The sequence below is a fragment of the Lutjanus erythropterus genome, chromosome 21 (assembly GCF_056507025.1).
Source record: "Lutjanus erythropterus isolate fLutEry1 chromosome 21, fLutEry1.hap2, whole genome shotgun sequence".
Taxonomy (NCBI): Eukaryota; Metazoa; Chordata; class Actinopteri; order Lutjaniformes; family Lutjanidae; genus Lutjanus; species Lutjanus erythropterus.
This window is the reverse complement of record NC_139337.1, coordinates 8,618,833-8,644,269: the sequence shown is the minus strand read 5'-3', so window position 1 is coordinate 8,644,269 and position 25,437 is coordinate 8,618,833. Positions and strand designations below refer to the sequence as shown.

The 25,437-nt window shown below is 40.8% G+C and overlaps 1 protein-coding gene across 2 annotated transcripts in view; it reads left to right on the top strand.

Annotated features, from left to right (window-relative positions):
- LOC146307270 (partitioning defective 3 homolog) overlaps positions 1-25,437 on the top strand; it is a 474,057-nt gene that overhangs the window by 264,842 nt on the left and 183,778 nt on the right. For both annotated transcript variants that reach the window (XM_084746851.1, XM_084746850.1), the window contains exon 15: positions 12,862-13,009. In XM_084746851.1, the coding sequence (XP_084602977.1) occupies positions 12,862-13,009 (148 nt within the window). The remainder of the gene's footprint in view (positions 1-12,861; positions 13,010-25,437) is intronic.

Genomic DNA, 25,437 nt, shown 5'->3' with positions numbered 1-25,437 from the left:
CAGTATGGGGACTATTTTTAACGTAGCACAAGCCTGGAAGGTCTCTGTGAACCTGATTCAAAATCTGAAGTGTGGACCCTTACTGCTCCTATCGAAGCTTAAAAATATGAGTCTCAATTTGTAGCAGAAGACTCTTAATCAACCAGGTCACAGGACAGTAGTAGACTGGTAAAAGAAAATACTAATTCATGCATGTTAACAGTTGGTGGTGATAATTTTCTAATTGGTTGCAGAAGAACTGAACGCATCATGATTAGCACCAGTGAAATAGGTGAAAAAAATGGTGAAAAACTAATTCTAAAACACAATGGAAACATGGCATTTCTGTTTGTTTCTCATCATTGCTTCAAACACATCTGATGATTTAATCTTCTGCTGTTTTTCAACTCTTTAGTGGATGTTGAAGTCACACTGTTACAACTGCACTTTTATCAGCATACCAACTTTTCCATCTCAGCCTAGCATAGATTTTATTTTGCAGTACTTTTTGTTTTCTTTCAAAATTTTTGTGTTCCTACTCTACAGCAGTGTATTGCTGCCACACCAGAAAAGGAAAAATAGATCAGTTTTATGTCATGATGCGAAAAATTTATTGTCATAACAAGATGTTTTAACTTGACAAATGAGGAAACGTTTATTGTTAGAGCGTGATCAATTTGTATGTTTAATATTGTGTTATAACGTGACACATCTTGTTACAACGTGAAACACATCTTGTTATAACAAACTTTTCCAGTTAAAAGTTGTTCCTGATCTGATTCTCTTTTTCTGGTGTAGCAGCGATACACTCCTGCACCACTCAGGTTTGTTTATGCAGAAATTGAAAATATGCATAAAAAAGGTGGATGCAGACCCACCTACTGAGTCAAAGACGCTTCTAATTGGCAGCAAAATAGTTTTCCTGCTTTTGGGAACCAGTCCTAACACCAAAATCTTATAGTGGAATCAGACAGAGGACCAAAGTAGGCAGAAAAATTGTAATTAATAACATTTTCAATGTGCTTAGTATACACACAAACACAGACACTCATGTACACACACTTCATATCCCCACACCCTGTAGCAGAATAATTAATTTTCCCTCTGTTCTAGTTCCACAGATAGCCCTTGTTTGAAAAACTACCATTCTGCCCCAGATAGTCAAGCGATATGATTGGTCACTGCCAATTTGTTTGAAGCATTGTAATTGCATTGCTGCTTCAGAGACTATAATTCCTTCTTCTGTATCTGCGTTCTATTAATACATTGTCACATGTGTTTAAGCAATTTAAGTTATGAAAAGTCATTTCAATTTCTTTTTTTCTTTTCCGACCACACTTCCTGAATGTTCTCCATCGCTCATGTTTTTAGAGCAAAGACTGATCCTTGAGTCACCAAGTTCTGTGACTGTATCAAATGCAGATCTGCAACAGTAGTGTGGTTACTGAACATCAGCGTTAAAATTATTTTCAACTTTCTGCCCCCCAATATTATTTTCTCAAAACTGTACATGCAAATAATTATGACATTGAACTCTTGTATCTCAATGCTTCTATGATACCCATATTTACCACTATTTCTTTCTGATAGTTTGAAGACAAAACACTGTTAGGATTATCCAATATGTTAAGATTCTTCAGCAGACCAATGTCAGCCCATAAACTCGTGACTGCCGATATATTGATAAGGGAAACCCAGACCAAACTATGATCTGTCCCTAACCTTAAGCAGGTGTTTGCTGTCCATAATACTACCAGTATGTTTGCTATGTCTAATTCAGTCTAAGACAAGCTTGCCTTGTTAACTCATTGTAAAACACACTTCATTCAAACTAGAGAAAAAACACAATAAAACTCACCAAAACTGTTTCGGGTAGTCTTTCCGCTGTCCCAATAATTTGGTCAAAATAAATTCTTAATGCAGTGAGCATGAGATGTGAAATATTCTGGCTCTACAGGCTGTTTCTTCTCACCCATCCTCAGGCTCAGTGGATGCATATTATGCCGCTAAACGAACGTGTGTTGTTTCGCAGTGACTCTCACTCTGTAGGCCATTAAATTAGCAAAAATTGCCTTGAAAAACCCTTAATCCTCTGTATGTTTCCTGGAAGCATGGCTGTTGATGTCCACCATAGAAATCTTAATGCTATGGTAATGCTCCATTAGATGGAAGACCTTGCAACAGTAGCAATTTTCTTCTGGCTTGAAAGTAATTTCCTTGGAAATGAGGAATGGTGAACAGAATGCAGCAGCAAAATGTATAAATGTGTAATATGCCATAGGTAAAAGACAGGTGAAAGGTATGCTGGGTAATCTACAGAACAAACGGATGAACACTCAACGTTTTCTCAGTGACATGTTGACTGAATAAATTTCTTTGAATATGATTGTAGCTCTTAAGATGCCTGCTGTTGTTGATCAGCTGCTCCCATCTCTGCTGTGGTTAACACTGACAAATTAACTATTATATGGACAGAACAAAACGTCCACTTCTCATCATGAGACATCTTCAGAACTCATTTCAATACAAGGAGGATTACCAGAAAACTAAGACAGCAGCAAACGTGGGATCTTTACGGTTACATTACGCCATTAAAATAAGATGGATTTCATGTCTGAACTTAACCCCCCTCCTCATCCTGTTTAGGAACTTTCACCCAGTGGTGGATGTTTGTTTCTGTCTGTTGCAACAGCCGTGGCAGTTCATGACATTACTAAGATATTTATCACCTCAGCATCTAAAAGCAGACAGGCTGATGATAAGCACGCTTGTGGCTGGGTTTCATTCCTCAGATTTGAAATTCATCACACGACGTATGCGTACGCCTCCCCATGCATTTGTGATGTTATTTATGACGGAGATCTTCTGCAGACATCGACTATTTTTGACAGACTGGCTGTCTCGTCTGTTTTTTTTTTTTTTTGTTGCTGTTGTTGTCCTTCTTGACAGCGCTACTGCAACTTGCCAATGAAGCACTGCATTAATCAAAAAAAACATACTTCCGCCAAGACGCTCCACCACAAAACCTTTCTCATCTTCCCTGTCTGTGTTTGCCACGGAGGCACTTCGCTCATTCTACACATCTACACGTTGAGCTGAATTTCACAGTGCACTATATTTAAATGTAGTGCTCACGATAACTCCTGAGATGGAGCCTCTGCCCAAAGTCGGCAGTGCTATCACTTCAGTCCCTCCTTTTAGATATTTCTAACTTTCACGTTCTTTTAGTGCTTGTCTCAGCAGAGTTTTCTGTCAAGAACGCCTCAAGACAAAAATGTAAAACCTTTATGTAAAGCATCCCCCCCTCTTTTGACCACTTGAAAGACTTTCCAGTCCAGCAACCCCAATTATGTAAATACCATGTGGTACAAGAAACCACAGCAGAGTGCATTTAGTCACCTGAGGAACGTGTTTCTGGTTTCCTGTTTTCCTGTCTCCTCAAGCCACTAACACAGCGCCACTTTTACAGAAATGTCCAGCCGTGTCTGCTGTTCTTCAACAAATGAACCACAAGTGATGCCGACATTTACTACACTGCTGAGGTTTTGATATACATGACAGCTAATTAACGCCAATGCTTTAAATTGAAGGAATGTGACAGGCTCGTAACAGCATGATGCATAAGGATGACAGGGCAACATGAAGCGCGAGGTGAAGGGGGGATAACCCACGTTTAGAGGCTGACATAATGACATGATTCAATATTAGCTACATACAACAGTAGATGGAATAAAAATGATGAAATTTACATATGAGGCAAAAAAAGATGAAGCAAAGATGAAAAACTGCATTGTTTTATCTGTGGCCATTTGCTTTGTAGTGATTAACCAGTGATAATGCTTTACTCAGATTATTGAAAATATGTATTAGTATTGTAGCTTTTGAATATATTGGAATTGTGTTATGCTGGGCAGAAAAATATAAGATGCAGTACCTGAAAATACATTGTAATTTTATTCTCAAATAAGACACATTTTTTCCCCAGGTTTAAACTATAGCATAAAATAAGGATATATGATGAAAATATGATCTGCTAAAGCAAGCTGACTGAATGACACTAAAATACAACAGAAGAAAAGAGCTTCAGGGGGTTCAGGTCAGACACATGTAGAGACTACCTAAAATAAGATGATCAGTTTGTACAAAATATATTTTTGTATTTTCAGATGATTTGTATATTAATTAATACATTTCTCATACCACTATTTAGTATTTTATTTAAAGCTAATACAAGGAACTCTCATACTGTGTTGAGTTAATAATCATTTTTCCACTGTAATAAGTACAATATATAACATAAAAAAATAAAATTATCTAAATAAAAATCTCCCCCTGCTTCTTTTTAACTGGCTAATGTAACACTCACTGCAACTTTGGCTGGGAAAATGTGAACACAGGCTTGTTGTGATCTGATTTCCAGAATCCAACCCAGTGATTGGCATTAACAATAACCATAAGGAAATAGCCAGTCTTCTCACTGATGGTCCTGTTTGTCTATGAAGGTCATATGGAAGCATCACTATTAAATTAAGACTGTTTCATAACCAATTGAAAGCTCCTTGTAATAATTTAAAATTCATTTAATGAGTATTGTATTTGTAATTTGTAACAAGACTTTTTGATGTATTTGTGCCCGTCACTGACCTTACACTTCTATTTTACCACTAACCATTAGGGAACACGGTCAGGTAATGGTCTGAAACACTGTTTTATTATTGATGAGAAGCAGCAGGGGGTACAGGAGACAGATCAAAGCAGCAGAGACTTTGTTCCCTACGTTCACAGCTTGCATTGTTGCATCATAGCAGTTCACAGACACAGTAGCTTAGTTAACTCTGTGAAAACAGTAGATGTAACAGCTTAGTCTGTATATAAAAGAGCACTGAAGCAGTCTCCTCAGCATGCCAATGGCCCTGTGTTTGTAATCCATTCCATAAGCGTTGCTGTTAGTCACTTAGAGAACGTTTATGCAAAGAGACAAAGGGGAAGGAAGTGGCTGGCCCTAACAAAAGATGCTCACTTGGATGAGAGAGGGCTGATCGATAGAGCCTTGAGAGAGCTATCAATCAGAACCCCGGCCTAGTAAATTATGGTTTTATTAGTATTGAGCTGACCACTGCTGGGAGAGACCTTAAAACATTGAGATGCTGGCTCACATCAGAGGCCGAAGAAAGGGAGGGAAATCTGCGTCGACCCCCCCGCCAAGTTAATGCAGAGTGATTGAAGTCTAGTTAGATCATGACATGTAGGGACTAAAGATCCCCTGTTGTCATAGCAAATAGCAGTGATTCATGGAAAGAGGATAGAGCGAGGGCACCGAGCGGTGCACTCTGGGAAATGCAGTTTGCGACGGAGCAGTGACTAAATTGAGGAAAGTAGATCGCAGAGCAGCAGAAATGCAATTCCGCCGCTGCTGGGCCCTCATTCCCAGCCGGCTCTCTGAGGACTAACTCATTTAGGAGCGGCAGGGGAAACTCAATAGGACCAATTGAGAAAATAATATATTGAATCTGGTGGTTGAGTGGACTGCTTGGGCACGGTGGAGGACTGCAGAGGTGAAGTGTGTGCTTTAGTGTCTGAAAACCCAAGTGTCGTTAACATACACACGTGTATGTGAATACATATGCACACATTCCTTTCACTCAGCAGCATGGTACATGTGATGTTCGCCTGTTAGCTGCATATGATACTATGCTTGCAGGCAGAAATACAGGTCCTGACTGAAGAGAGGAAAAGAAGATGGAAAAAAGTAACAGAGTGACCCCTAATATGTTGAAGAACTCTGAAATGGAAGTAAAAGTGATAATGTAACTGATAATGTCCTCATATAAAATTGAATCATTAAAAACACAATCCATCTTTCTCAATGTTGTAACATGGTTGTTATCCTCTGTCGCACAAAAAACAAGATGAAAAAGGTCAATATGTTGGATTAGCTGTCTCAGGTAGTGAAACTGCTAACCAACAATGAAGTAAACAAGCCAATAATCATTTAGCCATTTGGCCATGTTGGTCTATCAGATGGTTGGTCGACGACGTTGTCCCGACTGAAATCTGAAGTCTCAACATTAATGGGACTTATTGGCATGAAAATGTGTACAGATATTCATCAATCCCAAAGGTTTCGAGGCATTTATTTTCACCTTTTTTTTTAAATCAGTTTTCACCTTTTTTCACTTCTCATTATCACCACCTGTTTCCGGCACTGTACAGCATGTGTTAGCAGACTTGAATTAAGAATTCCCATTTCTTATGGAAAGTTTAAACGGAAGGAGCATACATTTTGTAAACCTACAGCGTTGATTTTCTCGAAGGGACAGAAAAATTAATGAATAGTAGTTTATGCCAGAGGGGCAAATTATTCTGAATCCTTTCCTGAGAATTAATAGGAAAATGAAAAGCACTTAACATAAAATTGTGTTGTAGTGTACTGTCTTTGGTTATTTTCATTCTTCAAAAGTCACCAGAATGAAGCAAAATCTATAAAACTGATTTTTTTCTGGAGGAAACCTGCTATGGTTTTTGTAAATCCTCCCTACTTTTGAGGTCTCAAGGTTGTCAAGTATGACTGGTGTGCCTCTATGTACAGAGCTGCTAGCATGGCTGCACACTCCTACCTTGTATTCAAACATGTACAGGTAAGTAGGCTGAAGCTCTGTGGATGATTGTCATTGATCATGTAATTGATATCCTCTGTACAGTTATTCTCTGACATAGCAGAAGTTCTACACACAAGGAAGTTGTTCATTACTTCTGCACCTTTTGAGGATGTTGCAACTACAATTTAGTTGTTCCTGCACAATGACAATAAAGTTCTTTAATCTTGAATCTATATTAAAGAGTACTGTTTATCTGTCTGACAAGGGATTATAGAAGAACTACTTGCCCTATTTTCATGAGACTTGGTGGAAGTGTGCAGTATGAGCCAAAGAAGAAACCATTAAATCTATTAGATTAAATCTTGGCAGATGTCTGTGCTCTCTAAGTGCCCTTCTAATTTGCTTTTAAACAGTTTTCCGAACTTTGTTTTTGGTCTCTTTTGTAAATGTGGTACATGTTGAAATTGTTGCAGTACAACAATGACAAGATTAATTGGCATTGCAGTCTTGTATCTGTGCTGGAAGCAATCCTCACTGGTGGGAGCAGAGTGGTAAACAACTCCGGAGCTTCTGCTTCTGTGGGAATCTAAATGAGGATGATTGGCTTTCACCTGGTTGCTGTTCGCATTGTGTCAGAGGACATTTGCATAAAGTTGAGCTTTTCTCCTCAACCAGTAGTGCCGCTGGGCACCTTTTAAATCTCTGTGGCTCAGCTGGTGGCGCCCAGGTGCAGCACCAGGTCTCACAATGAATAGCAGCGTATCACTGAGCTTTTGAGTCTCTATGAGTACATACTGTTTACAGTTTGAACATGGTTTGTTGTACTGTAGATCGAGTTGATGGTTACTCTATGGTAGGTTGTTGTAGGCTTCATAACTGTCATTTCAAAAGCATCAAGACAAGTAGTCTGTAGTAGTAGTAACTGTAGTCGGAACAACTGAGGTGAAACAGTTAAACCTATCCAGAAGTTCTTCTCACGTAACTTGCTGTTGTGTGTATTCCCCATCTGAGAGATGGTTTTGTGAAATTGAAGTTTTGCTAAGAACTCCTAAAAGACCTGGCCAACCACTTTGGGAAGCACTGGCATTAGATGGGGCTCTAGGTGGATGTGAGAAGCTAATGAAAGTGGGGTATCTAGCCAGTAGAGAGGTGAGTTGTGCCTGGGGCAGGATGCAGCAGCTTAAGGTTTGTAATTACGGCATTATGGTGGAGGTTGACTGGATTAGGGCCACGGCAACAGGCTGAGACCAGGATAGAAGGCCAGGAAATGGCCATGGACTAGACATTATTAGCCTTAGTTGACAGCTTAAGACCAACCCTGTCAACACACTGCTTCTTCTCCTTCACTACCCACAGTACTCAAGGTGAGGCAGGTGCTGATGCACAGGCAAAAACATATTTGTGCATGAGTCTGCATTTAGCACAAATACACATAAACACAAACACACCTGCACATGAATACAGGTATGCACACACACACATTTTCACACTTCACTCACGCAGACAAATAAACAGCATTACCGTGAACACACAAACACACAGGCATGCTCAGTGAGTCCAGTGGGAGCTGTGCAGCAGATGATCTTGACTGGGCTCAGTGTAAGTCACGGTGCTCTGCCCTCTCCTTCAGTCAACAGGATAATCCACTCTGAAAATGACTAGATTAAGACAGATTAAACACACGATGAGGTGATGAGAACTGGTCGTAAGAAAGCACTAAAATCCCATCAAGAACGCTGAAAAACTTAAAGGAACACAGACACTTATGGAAGAAATAAGCTCCTTGATCAACTTTCTGTTGCCATGTCAGGTTTCGGATACAGTGATACAAACTTTTTTATTTTTTCCTTGGATTTTTTTTTTGACATATTTCATATAGTTGGCACTTTTTTTTTGAGGCAATCAATGTATAGCCCCACCCACCAAACAACAAAGGTCCAACCATAGACTAGCAACCGTAACTAGGCACTGCAGGCCTGTCAATCTTTAATCGAATGAAGGATGTCTCATGAGTTTGAACAGTGGTGTCTTTTTTTGTAGTCTTTCAGAGACATAAAACATAAGAACACATGTGTGAGAAATGTCTTTTGTCTGCTCTAACATGAGCTGCAAACATTGGCACGTCCAGCTATTTAGCTTACGACCTGCAGTAACATTACCTCCAGCCAAACTTGTGTTAGATACCACTACATTTGACAAATTCTTGGCTTGTTACTAAGGGTTACATTGGGATTTGTTATTGGGGATATAAGGAGGAGGATGTGGGCTGGTGCAGAATCAAAGTGGGCTGCCACCAGTGCATCTCTCTCTGGTTCCCTCGCTTACGTCTACGCCAGGCTAGCTTAGCTCTTATCCTGGCTCTCTTCCTGGACCGATTGCAGTCCGCCAGGTCTGGCTGGGTGACTGCTTTGAGGGCTGCTGTGCTTAATCTAATCTCTGTGCTTCCTTTTTCAACATTAATGAGTGTATTTCTGTTGTCTTTTGGATACAAATACTTGTCATAATTAATTATCTGACCAATGTTGCTGAGATAGCTTCACCGTACCTTCACAGTATTGGCAACATTGCTACAAAACGGCCAAACATGGCCGGCCGCAGTGTTGCAAGTCATCAGTCAAATGTTGCTGACATCAGTGAGCTCTTCTGTGCAGTTAGTGAAGATGGATCATCAAGCTGCATGTTTTTTGTTGATGTTGCTGTAAAAAATGCAGGGTTGATAGGATTAGTAAAACTGAAAAGTAGCTAACAGCAAGAAAAATGGGTTACGAGAAGCAGAAATTTCTGAGTTCATGTCGCCAACTTCCGTTGAAAATGACCTCATGCGTTGAGCTTAAACATTAGCATTACCTTACATCAGCTAGCTACACACTGGTGAAATACGCCAGCAAGAGTCAAAATTTTGGCTGACAAAATCCAGAGTCATTAGGTAAAAACGAGAAACTGCTTTTGTTTCCTTCTCTGTGGAACCAAAAACCTTGTGTTTCAAAAATCACTGCCAATTTCAAGAATGGAAACCTTGACAGACAAAGCGACAGTAACTAAGGAGGGCAGGGCTTCGCCATGGGTCAGTCGTGACGATTGATGCCCATGCTAACTGTCCATTGTCCTCCCTTTATCAACCTGTTGCCTCTGCTGCAGTAGTAGCAATGCCTCTGTACTTGGACATCAGAATATATTTCACCAAATGTGAAAATGTCACCACTTGCCATGCACTAGTCAGAAAACCTTCAAAAGTCTGTAAACATTCACTGTATGCTAAATCATTAGCATGCACAGAAGCAGACTTAATTAATACTGGATACACAAAGATTAAATTGCTGCAATTTTGCCTCTGTGTTAAGTTGGTTCCAAAGTCTATTTGCTATAGAAGCCAATGAATACTTTTAAAATAAGCCAGTTCAACTCTCAGAGATAGAGACAGTGACATAGCTGATCTATTCCTCTTGACACATCCTATATAGTTTTCATATCATTTGGTTCTCAGCTGTTCGTTCTCTGTTCCACCCTGTCCACACATTTTCCTGTCTCTTACCTTAAACCCTCCGTCTCCCTTCTTTTCAGCTCATGACAAATGACAAGTCTCCAGATCCGAAACAGATTAAAAAGTGCACAGAGGGGTTGAATAAAAGAGAGAGAAGCGAGTAAAATAAATCTTCATTTCAACAATTTGAACCTTATTGAGTCTGAATCATCCAGGGACATGCTTTTTATTATAAGGCTGGCAGTGGCCGTGGCTCTGATTGTAATTGTGTTGACCCAGCCCTCCATTTCGCACTCGCACTCGCACTCACACACACACACACACACACACACACACACACACACACACACACACACACACACACTGCCTCTTTCCCTCCTCACAACCCTCTCTTATCAACGCGCTGTTCCGATAAAGTCCTGCGCTCTCAACCTCATTAAACCTCTCATTTATATTAAACAGCCGATAAGTCCCTCTGCCCTGGTATGCGTCTCCCAGGGCACGCTACTCCCACGAGAAGGCGACTTGGCAGCACCCACACTCCACTGGGGCCTCAGCTCCCACACCCCCACAAACCTCCTTTTTCTTGTTATTCCTTCCATTTGTTTACCACCACCTCCTCCTCTTCTTCTTCTCTCCTCCTCTTCCTCCTGCTCTGCTTTCCCGTCTCCCTGCTGCGGTTGTTGTCTGATCTTTTACTCCCCTTTCTCTTGGCCGGGAGCCAGCGGAGTGTTGTGAGACATCAATATTAGCCAGGGCCTCCTGGTTTAAAGCATGCTTGAGGTACAGAGTTGAACTGTGCAAGACTATCTAGCTGTGAGGGAGCTATCTGTAATAGGTCCTGTACAGGGAGTTCAGTGCATTCCCGCGGCTGCCCACAGGCTGCTATGAAGCATTGTGGGAAATAAGGCCAAGGCCCAAGCTTTATTCTCTAACTCTCTGCACGTGGATGTGAGATTTTTCTCCTCTGTCCTACCTGACTTTTGCTGTTTTAGCTCCATTGTCTCTAAAAATACCACATTTGACAGACTATTGGCTCTTGAAGACTGGACACAGTATCTAGGCCCAGTGGTCCCAACCCAAAGACTAACCGCTAACTGTGTCCCCCCCCGTCAAGACTGACACATGCACTGAGCGTACAGGGGGCTCAATAACTAGCAGTGCGGCATATCGACCACATGGCAAATGTCACTGGTCCATTTACTGGGGTTCATTGTTAGAGACAGCTGTCTATCGGCCTATGGGAAATCCATGGCGCTTTATCCAGCTCTGACTACTTCAGGAGCCGTTTCACACTGCTGAGCCAGAAAATACCCACGTAAGCCGAGACGGACGCTGAAGCCCCCGTTCCATGTTTCTGGAGTATTGATGGCATCACATTAGGAGCCATATTATGCAGCCCCATTTCTTCTTTTGTGGGTGAAGCGTGAGTGTGTGTAGCCTCCTGTGTATATGGTACATGCACACTGCAAAAATAATCCATAAATGACTTTGAAATTCTTCCAGTCAGACAAGATAACTATTTATTTCCATTTCAAAACAAAAACATTCTATCCTGGATGAATTTATTTTTACTTTATCTATGTTTTTGACTTCTGTCAACACATGTCATTGGAATTAAGCAACACGTTCTCACTCCCAGCTCATTAAATACAACAGCTCAGCTTTTAACTATGACGCTGAAGGCACCCATCCTTTACCATCAATTAGCATCATGCATGGCTCCATGGTCAGGTTAGCAATAATAAATTGTTTATCATCTGGGTTGACTTTCCAAAAATAAAAAAAAGGCACAAAAACTACTTGCTTTGGTTTAGGCAACAAAACTACTGACAAAGAAGGCAATGTTGACTTTTGTTTTCACATGGGACACAAAACCTGCTTTCTTGGGTGAAAGACCTGTGTTTGCTGAACCCATCCATCTACCCTACGTCCTCTGTATGTGGACTTTTGCACATTAAAACATAAGACAGAGCATTTGAGAACCTACAACCAGGGGTACCTACAGTCTGAAGCATAGAAGCACTGATTTAGCTGATACATTAGGAGTGAGGATAGGCTGGGTTAAAGCTTTAATATCTAACATTTCTGCATAAAAATGTCTAAAAATGCTAGACATATGTTATATTGGTTAAGTTGTGAATATACATTATCCCAAATATTTCCAACAATGTTAAAACACAAAGAAATCTCTAATTCATTCAAGGTTAACTGTGTTTTTCCTGCTACCCATTGCTAGCTAGTTATAGCTCATTGCTACAACTGGATAAATAATATAATGTAATGAATAAGACTTTAATATCACCGTGTCCATAAACATGAATCCTGCCTGAAAAAAAAAAAAGTGAAGTGGAGATATCATCTCCCATGATCCCACGCTACTTCAAAGCATCATCAAACTGTGTCTTTTGTTACAGTTTTGATTTAAGAGGGAGCCCCCTAGTGGCAGAATTAACATGTTGTGCATTTAAGGCAGAATAAATAATTAAAATGTAAACAAATGGGTGGATCGAGACTCATGACCGGAAGTATCTATATTTAAAAAGTGATTGATATACATAATAACACTAAATATAAGTTAAGTGGTTAAACCAGCATAGTAGTAGTAGCAACTTGCAGGTAGTACAAATTGCAGGTGTTTCATTAATGACTCAAACCTTTCAATTACAAATGTGAATATGCCTAAATAATTATATTGGCCCTTAAAGGCAAAGTTTTACAAACAATTTATCAGACTAAATGGAAAATTGTTTTGGCACTGTACCTATTTTTAAGCCCTGTGTTTCCTCTTCATCTCTGTAGGAAGCCTCCAGCAGCCCTCCGGTTTTAGACCATCCTGCAAACTCTCTACTGGACAACCACGAGCGTCGGATTTCCCACTCCCTGTATGAAACCATTGAAGGCTTGGACAACAGCCCCACGCCGCTGCCTAATATGATCGGACGCATTGGTGAGTCACATATCAGCAAGGTCTTTCAGGCTTCCTCCCTCCCTTTCAGCACCTCTGTGTCTCTTTCTTTTACACATAACGACTCCACAAATTGGATTTTTTTTGTCTGGTTACTCCCCATTCATACTGTGTGGTTGACCTGCTAACCTTGTGCTCATTGGATATATTTTTCCCTTGAATTGCTGGTGTCTGTACACTGATATTCCCTGATCAATTTGAACATCCACCTCAGCCTGTCTGAAGTGTCTCCGCTACCTCCCCCTTCAAAGCCTCATCCCACCTCATCACCCTGCACGCTATTTCACTATTCAAACCTCTCAGGGATTAACGTCATCCCCAATCCTGCCTGCCTTCACTCCGCTCACGACTGGCTTCACTCGGGTCAATTCCCATTCTTCCCAGTTGACGTGAGCGGGCTAAGATCTCATCTCTTCAGGTGTATTAGAATTGGCAATTCAATCCTCTGCCAGTCGCTGCTGTCATCTCAACATCGACAGACCTTTCACATATGCATACAGACAGAAGCTGAAGGTGATTGCATCAGTGTAGGGGGGCATGTTAGTGGGGAAATGGAGTGTAGTCACATGTATCCACTCTCCTTTTCTCAATACACCCAGTGGGTTTTTATGCACTCATTTTCTCATCTTATCTTTCCATCCCCTTCCCATCATTTCATCTTCTCTGTATGCCTCCTGCCAGTGATGGCTGTGGCCAGAGGCTTTATGTTTTTGGGTTGCCATCATTGTCTTATCAGTGTGATATCTCAAGAATGCTTTGAAGGAATTTCTTCAAATTTGGTACAAACATCCACCTGGATTTGGACTTGGCCAAAGTTTAAGGTCAGTGTGACCTCCCATGTGTCCCATTTCTGTGAACACAATATCTCAAGAATGCTTTGATGGACAGTTTCTTCAAACTTGGCCCTAACGTCTACTTGGACTCCATCTTACCCTGATTAGATTTTGGAGGTCAAAGGTCTCTATGACCTCAGATCCATCCCATTCTTGTGAACACAATATCTCAAGAATGCGTAAACAGAATTTCTTCAAAGTGGGCACAAATGTCCACTTGGAGTTGAGGTTGAAGTGGTAAGATTTTGGTGGTCAAATGTCTAGGTCATTGTGACCTCATGTCTCAAGAGCACCTGGATGGAATTTTCTCAAATTTGGTACGAACGTTCATTTGGACTCAGGGATGATCTGGTTAGATTTTGTTGGTCAGAGGTCACCATGGCCTCACAAAACACGTTTTTAGTCATAGCTCAAGAATTCATATGCTAATTATGATAACATTACAACAGGATAAAACAATACGGTGATGACATTTTATATCCAAAAGGTAAAATGTCAGCTTCACTTTGAGGTCATAATGTTCTACACTTAAACTACACTGAATACCTTTTATTAAATTCTTTCAAAGTCTTGACTACATATGTTATGAGTTACATTACTGGAGGTGTGAGGCAGTAATTCTAGTTTCACATGCCTTGTATTTCTCTTTCTTCATCTTCTTCCCTCTTCTCCCTGATCTCCTTGTCACTCACTCTTTCTCCCCTTTCAGCTCCCACCCCGTCACCCTTCCACCCTCCTTTGCACTGATGGAGTGAATTTGTAATCTGTCGATGATCTACACTTTCTCCCTCTCCGCCCTTCTCCCATCCGTTCTCCCGTTTCTCTCCCATCCCCTTCCCATCGTCTCCCCCAGAGCGGTGCCACTCTGCCACTGATCACAGAAGATCAGAGGCTATGTCAGAGGGATCTGATGGTTAATTAAGCCTCCAGATCAATAGGGCTTGCCCCTGACACTCTCTCCCCCGCTGTCTCCCTCTCATTTTCACTCTTCTCATTTTCACTCTTGCATCGTGTCTTTTCTGCTCCATCCCAAATCAGATGTTCTCAAAATGGTTGGGTTTTCCTCTCAGTTTGGCTTATTTATTCCACTGGCTTTTCCGACACAGGCTTTTCAGAACGCCGCTGTGATCATAAGCGGCAACTGTGGGCGCACTGATGGAAAAGTTTCTTGCCATTGAAACTTCAAGGGCACCCAGCACTCATCTCATCCTGCAGAGTGGGAGTCAAATGAGCCAAGTGGAAAAGTTTTAGGGGATGGGGGTGGAGTGGGTGCTAAAGCAGTAACTTATCACAGCCGAAGCTCTGCGGAGTCTCAGAGTCTCAGATCTTTGACTCGGCTTGTCTCGCAGCAAGAAAATGTCAGCGCCTTTTCTTCTGTGTCTCGAGGCTGTCTCTGAGTCGTGCCCTCATTAACCCGTGCCAACATCCTGTGACAGGTCTTCATCTTTTTAAACTGACACAATTCTGTTATTTTGATTTCTGGTGCAGTCAGAGTTGAGTTTATATTCATGAGGTAAAATGCAGCACCTGAGAAGTAGAAGCTAGAATTTGTCTGCTTCCAAGCATCCGTCAAATTTCTTGTTTTTGCAATTACTGTATATCTGATCCTCCTTTTCTCCCTTTAAACCTTTAGTTTACTGATGCAGAAGATGTATTTTGTTTTGTTCCAAGAATGTATTAAAGCAGAGGCGGGAAAGAAAAATTGGAAAAAGAAAGTACTGTTTCTCTGTCCTTCTGCCCGCAAGCAAGTGGCAATGACCTTACATCTCACTGACAACACAGAGCTGAGATCTAGTTAACCTTGATCAAATGTCACAAAATTGACTTTGAAAGCAAATAGCATCAGTATTCCTGGCACATCTTACTCATTCATGGTCATTTATCATCTGATGGTCGTGTGGCTTGTTTCTTTCCAATTCTAAATTTAACCAGAATGTCCTGCACTGCATTTACACACTTCAGTTTGAATTAAGGCAAAAAATAACCAGACATGGATGCATGATAAGACTGTGATCTAACAAAATAGTCTCTTATCATGAAGTCACTCAGTAAGACACTATGGCTGTGTTGCAGCCACAAAGATTAATTTTTAAACCTGATTAAATCATAGTTTAGCTAAAGCTATGCTGCACTTTTAACCTTTTTTCAAATTTTTTCAAATTTCTTTGAAAAGTGGTCCAGTATGAACTTTAAACTTTCATTTGAGAAAGTTAAGCTTTAGTCTTTTTGAGATGGATTTTTCTTTCTTTCACTGCAGTTTATAATTTGGTCAACATGTTTTTCTCAAAGGAGAAATTAGAGCTTCTCTGCTCAGCCACCATGAGTAGACTAACTAAGCTGACTTTTTAGCAAGCTAGGAAACAATTTAATATTTTGTGAACTGTTTAGCAAGCTAGTAAACAATCTAACCGTTTGTTAAGGAATATAGAGCAGCCACAAGTTAACAGTTTCCCCTGCTCTTTTACACTATGCCTCAACAGTACTCAAATTTACTTATTTTATTATTTATTTTAATTTGAGCAAGCAAGCATCTCCAGTTGATTAGATTAGAACCAATCTTAGATTAAATTGACTGGTGCTGCCCAGTCTATAAAAGATTTTTTTCTGTTGTGACGGTAAATTCATGCAGGCTTGACAGACAGTAGCCGTTTCCACTCTCTATCTACTCCTATATGTTGTTTCAGACGGGCTCAGACGTATTGCCTGGCATGTGAAATGTGACAGTTGTGGTTGGAGGACAGATGCTGAGATCGGCTCGGCAAGGTCAGGAAGCTCACAGCTGCCAGGGCTTGACTGACAGCTCGATGTGGAGTGTATCTAGACCTGCTAAATTACTGAATCATGAAGGCCAGACATGTGGAGTTCGGGATGCGGAAGGGCACACACACACTGTATCTGCACGCACACACACACACACAGTGGCACACTGGCGCACCACCTCTCCATCAGGTTATGCTCACTTTCCACTGATGTGAGCCATACATTTTTTCCTCCGAGTAAATAGTGATTACTGACAAAACTCTGAGGCGTTTTATGTCTTAAAGAGTCAGCGGAGGAACTCTCTAACCAAATCAGTTCCTCTCCTCTGCTCCTCTGCTCCATTATACTGCCTGTGCTGCTGTAAGTGGACCAAGACACAGAGCTAAATGGGATGGGATGGTTCTGCTGCTTGAGAATGAAGATCTGACTTTGATTGTGAGTTATTGCAGATGGCAGCAAGTCAATACGGTGAAATTGTGGACTCCATATTTCTGCCAACCTATGATTGTTATGGCTACCCTCTCTATTTTCTGCAAATAGCTGCCATGTCCTATGGATGCCTTATCTCACCTCACCCAGGTATTGATCACGAACTGGACCGATCGTCTCATCTGCTCCCGGCAGGCACAGTTAGCTTGCTGCCTTTCTTCTGAAACGGTAGGAATAGGTCTGGTTCTCTGGAGGGAAAGGTACAATCGAATGAATTATAGGAATTATAATTACCATGGCAACAGCAAAGAAAAGTACAAAATGACACAGGAGACAGGTGCTATTAAGCCAGTATAGTGGCATCGTATTGATTGTAAGGGCACTTTGCCTTTATCTTCCCTGCAGTGTTTTGGGGCTGTCATTCAGAACTTTCTCTTGTGTGTGTGTCTGTGTATGTGTGCGTGTGTGTATTTTTGGTGAACACATCCACCTAATCAATAGTCAGAGGTAATCCCATTCCCTGCTTGCCTCAGTAAACCATGCGATGCTGTGATATTGTCAGCTTTAGCTTCACACATGCACACACCATGCATCGAGCAGCATGGCCAAAGGCTGAATCCACAGCTAGCAGGTGGCAAACATACAGCACGTTCCGCTTGACTCCCTACTCAAATAAAATGAGTTCTTGGCTCTTTTCTTCTTCTACTTCCCTTCAGTCCCCACCCTCCTTTTGCTTGCGGTGGTGAAAGGAACGGGGATCGGTAGAGGTGATTTCTCACTCAAAAGAAAGAACAACAGAAAGAAACAAAAGAAGAAAAGGCGAATTAAAGAGACGGAACTGTGGAACTGAGTGAAATCTCCAGCATGCGCGCAGCGTGACAGCGACAGCCGGGGTTTGACGCAAAGGTCGTTAGGATCACACCCGGCCTCACCTTCCGGTCTGTCTAATTGAAAAGTGCTGCTGGGTGCGGGTTCCACACGCTGGGGTGAAAATTGAGGCCTGCGGACCGAGGCTTTCTGTGGATGTGGCTGTTTGGCAGAGTGCCTGAGTCAGAACATGCGTGTAGGACTAGCACAGGAGCAAGGGGAGGGTGGGGCATGAGGCAGGAGTTGGGAACCAGGCAAGCGGACTCACGCTGTTGTCACACAGGAAAGTAGGTGTTCACAGGATGTAATGTGTGCAGTGCAGGTGACAGTGCAAAATACTGTAGACACACATTGAGCCAAATCCAAATTTAGTCACTGAAAGAAGAGCGGAACAGCAAAGTTCTGTCAGTCTAGGCGATTTTTCTATCATAATGAGACATACATTCATTAAAAGGTTCAAAATACAAGAGCAAACATGGACGAACATGAACATACCGACCGAGTGTCCGTAGTTGCTATAGTCTTCCCTAATGGTGTTTAAGTGGGACCGTCTTCCCAGGACTTGACCCCGCTGTCCCCTCACTTCCAGCATTTCACAGTCCGCAGATTCATCCTTTCTGTATGCTCAGCCATCAGTGCAGGAGATGAGGCAGAGTGACCTCCTTTAATTTGGTGTTCAGACTGCTTGAGAGTGCTATTAGCATGCCTCAGTGAGAAAATGACAGAGACATAAATGGTGTTACCCTGGAACTTTCCCTTCCCCTGCACTATACTGTACTTATTCACTGTGGTCATCTGAACAAAAGGATGTGTATTTGCCACATTTTTCATATTCTGTTAAAACTTATGAAGCACTTGTAAGCTTAAAAGGATAGTTTGGATTATTTGAAGTGGGGTTGGATGAGGTAACAAAAGGTATTTTAGCCAATTAAAAAAGATCCACCTAAAAAAATCAATATAGGTTTAAGCATACGCTATCTTTAGAATATTTTCACTGCTTTAGTTCGCTGTCAGACAACATTTTCTGATGGGAACCCGCTGATCTCTCTAAACCAACCAGTTTTATCTCACAGAACACCAGAGTTTCTGCTCTACTGCCACCTCAATCTGTTAGTCTGTTTGTGTTACCATGTGACTTTGGTGTTTAAAAAGGATAGTTCAGATTCAAAGTCATACAATAACACATACTGACTACCAAATTTAGGCATTTGTAGATCAGGACCTTCCATGTTCTGTGAGGTAAAATTACTTTGGAGTTTGGTTGATTTGGAGAGAATGATATTTGGCTTATATAACGGCAGCTTCCCATCAGAAAAGACTGTCTGACTGCAAAGTAAAGCAGTGAACATATTCTGAAAACACTAAAACTGATACCGATTTTTTAGGTGGACCTTTTTTAAATGGCTGAATTACCTTTTGTTGATGATCATATCCATCGCAGTTCATTGCTAAACTTCTCTGCTTCTCCTAAAAGGCGGCATGTCGAGTACATCTAATGAAGGTAATAGACTGACTGTTGATGAGTACCTCATATAACCCCACATCAAATAATCAGAACTATAAAATGCAGCAATTTAGAAGAATGCATATGCATACTAATAACATAAACACTAAAACGGAAGCAAGATAGTTAGTGTGGAGGATAAATCTTTTCCAAGTGAGACTCAGACTATAAAATATATACATTAAAAAACATAGCAATTATAGAACCGTTAAAGTATAGATATCATTCCATGAGCACCTTGCATTCTTAAGGTACAGTTATGCAAGAACATGACTTATATTAAGGGACTCATCATGGTCAGCCCACACAGGTGTTTCCACTTGCCTAATTACCTCCTCCAGCGCCTGTGTGGGCGTGTACAGACTGCGCCTGATTGGTGCCTCTTTGACTTGTTAGTCTGTGAAAACTCTCTGCTGTTCTCATTGGTCCGTGAAGTTTGGTGACCTCACATAATTCCAGCATAGCTCCACCCAATCTAATTAACCAGACTAATTGAAAACACCTGTGTGGGTGTGCAGGTCAGCGATGCTGTATTTAAAACCCAATCCATTTTAACTTATGATATGATAGATTCATGTTTGCTTCTGGAAGAAGGGGAAACAAGGGGAATTTGTCTGTTTTGAATGATAATTAGCTCACAAAGCATCAGGTGTTTGCTTTAAAATTTTCCTGACCTCCATATTGCTATTGGGACATGAGCACCATTCATTTGTATAATCATATGCTAATGTGTATATAAATTATCTTCAGGTGTTTTTTTCTCGTTGCATCAGTAAATGGCTTGTCTGATATTTGCTTCTGGCCTCAAGTTAGAAAGAAATCAAAGCAAGTGCACATTGTAGGCTTGTCTTATGTGTGGATGCATAGCGTGCTCCTCCTGGTCTTACTCCACATTTAGCTGACGCTCGTGTGAAAAGGTTCAGGTGCTCTGAACTGATATTCCCTGAAATGGCATTTAAAAGCTAAATAACAGGCTTGGACGGTAGGTCGGCTCTCCTTTCAACACTGTCCATGGGTTGGCCTCTGAAATAGGAAAACCTTTTAGCCTCATCACGGTAATATATGTCAGAGTAGTGGTTAGTTTAGCTTGACGTTGTACGATCATCTCTGCCAGTAGCGACACCATCTTGGCTGCACTGCCGACTTCCATACATTATTTGGAAACATTCTTGCATTGAGCTGTCACCAAATCAGTTTTCCATGCATACAGTAACAATAGTGACATTCTGTCAATATGTACTCATAGGGTCATGACATCAAGGTTCATGACAACACTTTCCAGCCAGGGAACTGACTATGACTGGTCACTGAGTGCTCTGATACGGGGTCCATGGGAATAACTGATTAACTCCACATGTCTCAGTGATTGGGGTCCACTTTCCTAACCTTACATCTGAATCCTGTTGTTGCATCTCTCAACAAGGAGGTCAGACACTGTCATCAAGCCAATCAGCTAAATGTTCAGATCAATTGCATTGACAAAGGAATCCCTCATGATATGCTTGAACAGGAGGGTCTCAGTCTGCTTCCAAGTGGACGAATGGTTTGGTTCGCTTGTGGTGTGGAGGCAAACAGACCACCCACTGTATTTTGTGATAGCATGTATGTGGTTTTGACCACAACCTTTGTTGACTGAACCATTCAAGACGCAATATCAGCGTCTTCTTGTGCTTGTATCTTCTGTGTACTTCTATTCATAACATGCGGCTGATTTGCAGGTTAATAATGATTATGGTCAGTTATTTCTTTGTGAGCTTTTTGTGACACTAGAGAACATGTGCACATTAGAGGAATTAAAATGGTCATTGACCAGAAGTCACCAGAATTTGATTTTACCACTTAGGTCCTGAGCATGAACCAGAATTAAAATGCAACAAAGTATTATTTTTTTCCTTTGGCCTGGACCATCCACATGGTCAAGATAACAGCTCCCAAAAAAGTGAAGGCAAAAGATCTCCCCCCCCCCCCCCCTACATTTTAGCATATGGGCATGAGCCAAACTAAACCATCAAAGTACACGTCAAATACATTTTTTAATGGTTTCTGTCATTTTAGATTTTTTGATTTTAGATTTGATTTCTGATGTACGTTCAAGTGTTCAATTTTCTGGTCAGTATAGTTTTAATTAGTTATTTGATGCTATAAAAAACAAGCTTCACACCATGATTGACAGATGACCTCCAAACTTGATCACTACTGCACTACTACTCCAAAATGTCACCATTGCAGACGACAGCACTTATATCTGGGATTTTTCAGCTTCATTTTTGTACAGTGGCAGTAAGTGTTGTCCTTCTTAGTCTGCACCAAATGAACCAACCCACAGGTGTGGAAGTGCCCTCAGAAAGTGTCCCCAGTGTCCCCTGGAGAGCATAAGTCTTTAATTTTTACCAGTGTGTACTTAGGATGATTACCAGCTACAATCCATGTATGAGCTTGATAGCAGTGGCAGCTTGGATCATCTAATGATCTCTCCTCCAGTGAGATCAATAGGCCAAAGTGTCAGAGAACGAGGGAGGAAGAGAGAGAAGAAAGAGGAGAGCAAAGTGTATGAGTGTGTGATGGACAGAGATGGAGGAAATCGTGTAGGAGAAAGAAGATGGAGTGGGGCTATTAGTGTGACCTCTCACCTTACAGCTCAATGTTTCAACGAGCAACGCTTGGTCAGAGGGCAGAGAGAGAGGAGAGTGAAGCTCTGATCCATTTGGATGGATGCAGCCAGGTGGCCTCTCGAGCCAGAGAGCTCATCTGTCTCTGTCTTCACTCTGTGCCAGAGGCAGAAAGAACATCTCTGCTTCTATATCATGGAATAGCATCCACACGCGCCGAGCATGGCTGGCCAGAGGGTTGCGTGTGCTTCAGTACAGTCATGGAAACATGTGACTCACTTTATAGGTCTGATTATACTATTTGATAGGATGGCATGATTATAATGTGACTGTCACTGTTTGTAAATCTCAGTTCATTCAAGCAAAAACCATTAAAAAAAAACATTTTTTCCCCATATTCCTGTGTTTCACTGATGAAAATATTGTCTTTTAACCAGACTTACAATAAATTTTTATGTCATAACATTAAAATTAACAACCACTGTAATCACATTGACTTTAACATGTTTCAGCTGTTAGCTGTGATCCTATGTAGGACATCACAATATTATTACTACATAAACTCCACCCAACAACTCGTGTTTGTTTTTAGCAGTGATGGTGACTGTAATGGTGGGTGATGAGGGTGGTGGGCAGTGTGTGTCCGCTTCTGCCAGCATGACTCATGAGAAGCTATCTTTAATTACAGTGCGACGAAGGCCACAGTGGCACAATCATGTCGCCAGAGAACTCTTTCCTCAGCTGAATGGATGGTAAGCATGAATCAGAAGATCTTTAACAAATATCAAATAGCCTTCTTTGTGAAGAAGCCAGCATCTGTGAACCATTAATCAGAACTGGAGTAATATTTGTCCCCATGTGACCTCCCGTACATGTCTCTAAGATGTGTGTGATATTAAATTTTTTCTTTTTTTTTTTTTCTATCATTCTACAAACTGTGTGAAAGGCTCCAGTGTTTTCAGGACTGCAGTGGTCATCACCGGCTGAATAACAGTGTTTTGATTCTGGGGGTTCTTGGTTTTGATGAAAACAGTGATTGCATTCACAGCGCTCAGGTTTAGATGTTTGTGGTTATTTTGCTGTGGTTCCATTAGACAGAGGAACAACCAAGAAGTGATGCTTTCTTAAACACAACAGTAACCTCAGATGACTGTCCCTAAAGCAAAACAATACACTGTAAAAAAAAAAAAAAAAAAAAAAAAAAAAAAAAAAGAATAACAAAACTATGTGTTTTAACTTTTTTTTTTTTTCTTTTTTTTTTAAAGTTAGTTTTAGGCTGCTTTCAAATTTTAAGTTGACTAAAGTTGAAAAAAATAGTTATTATAAGTCGAGCTAACAAGTTAGGTTAGGATAGGTTAAGTCAGATATACTTAATAATGTCATTAAGTTCAAATCAACAGTTTGCAGTAATGCATCTTAAATTTAAGGGGAGTCAACTTAAAAGTTTGGAATTTTCCAGCTCTTTTCCAATTATTTTCTTTAAACAAAAATAAAATACTGCTCTTTCACAACCTAATAGTGTAGTTTCAGGAAAAGTATTTCTTGTAACAACTTGCGTGTGACATGTAAACTTGGTAAATATCATTGCTAACATTAGTCTGACTTATCAACAGCTTGCTTGGTTCAGTGAGTGCAGGAAAATACAATTTAACCAATGTAGTTGGATCATATTTCTAACAGCATACATTATTTGATCACAGAATAAATTTTTGACTCATATGTTTTCTTCAAAGTTTAAAAAGAGGTTTCTCAGAAGAGTTTTAACTCCCAAACAGTGCATGCTGGGAAGTCTGCTAATATTCTAATATACAGTACATTCATTCAACTCATCATTTCAAGTCAAAAGATTTCAAGTTAGAAGAACTCATGTGTATAAGTTCTTAAATGTTCCAAAAATAAACACTAAAAATTTTAAGTTGAATGAATTTGACCAAATAAAACTTAGTTGATTCCTCTAAATTCCTATGATTTTTTTTACAGTGAAACAAAAGAGGCAAGAGTATCTTCTCTCAATATTTCATCAGCACTTGTTTGCATTTAGAGTCATCTCTCTGTAATGAACAACCTTGACTTTCATCTGTCTCAGTCACCAGCTAGTTCGAGCTCCAATACACACATACAGACTGTCACCTGCCCTTTTTTCCCCTCATCACCGACTGTGAGAAGCTGGTAAAAGACAACAGTGTTATAACAGTGAGTGAGCAGCTCCATCTGCGTGTCATTGTGCCAAAAACACCACTGAAGGTGCTGAAAAGTCTCCTTCCTCTCCAGATTGCCTGTTTCCCCGCTCTATCTTTGGCTTTTTAACTTTCTCAGTCAACTTATCTGAACCAAACATCCATTTAACACGTAAACACACTGTTCCTGTGAGTCATTCTCTTTTGGTCTTTTCAAGTCTGCTTTATCTGCTTTATTGTCCCAGTTTAGCTGTACAGTCATTTTAACTTGCCTCATGCTATAACAAGTATCGGAGGTGGGTGGGTGGGTGATTTCCCTCTATGCTTATTATGCTGACAGCTGCGGAAAAGCAAGTGCTGCAGCCTCTCTAATTATTTTCACCTTTCAAATCATCGGCGTGGCCCCGGCTATACTTGTCCACTGGCCACCTATTGTGTGAGTATGTGTGTCCTTTAGCTACTTAGCAAAGAGGATAGTGGAATGACTTTAACAACTCTTCATCTGCGGAGCTGGCCACTTGTGTCAAGAGGTCCCGACTGGAAATATTTCACAAAGCCAGGAGAGGGAAGCTTGCCGAGTTTCTAATTAAAACTGTGTCCTCTGTTAGCAAAAGTGCTCTGCTGACATGAGTGAATATAAGGTGATCATGAGTTATGCGTTGTCTTTAAGAGTGCATATTGTGAATGCAAAATGTTACGTCTATCTGTAATGTACTTGAAACACACACCAAACCTTTAACAAAGCTTCTTCCGAAGGAACAGCGCTCCCCATTATTTTACCAATATACTGTACGTCTTTTGCAGGTGACTACTGTAGTGAAATTCTCAGTGTTGCTGATGCAACCAAGAGGTAACTCTACCAAGCAGCTAAGGGAAAGTAAAGGCTGGTATAAAGATGGGCCCTGTGGACACACAACCGCAGGGCATCTCTTATTGACACTGCCGCAGTTTTACTAAACTGACTGTAAAGCAGCAGAGACACTGACGACAGAGGAGGGAAGTAATTTTAAAAAGGAAGAGTGTTTAAGAACTGACTTAGAGGAGTTGTTCAAGGACAAACTATTGAAAACAGAGAATAAGGAGCAACTATAGTTCACAGAATATGGATAGATCCTGCAAGTCGTGTACACAGTATTGAAACTTGTGCAAACTTATGCAAATAGTAATAGGCTGCAGCAGTCAATGTCCCTTTTTCCATATGCAGATTTCACAAACTAAAGAAAAAAACTAA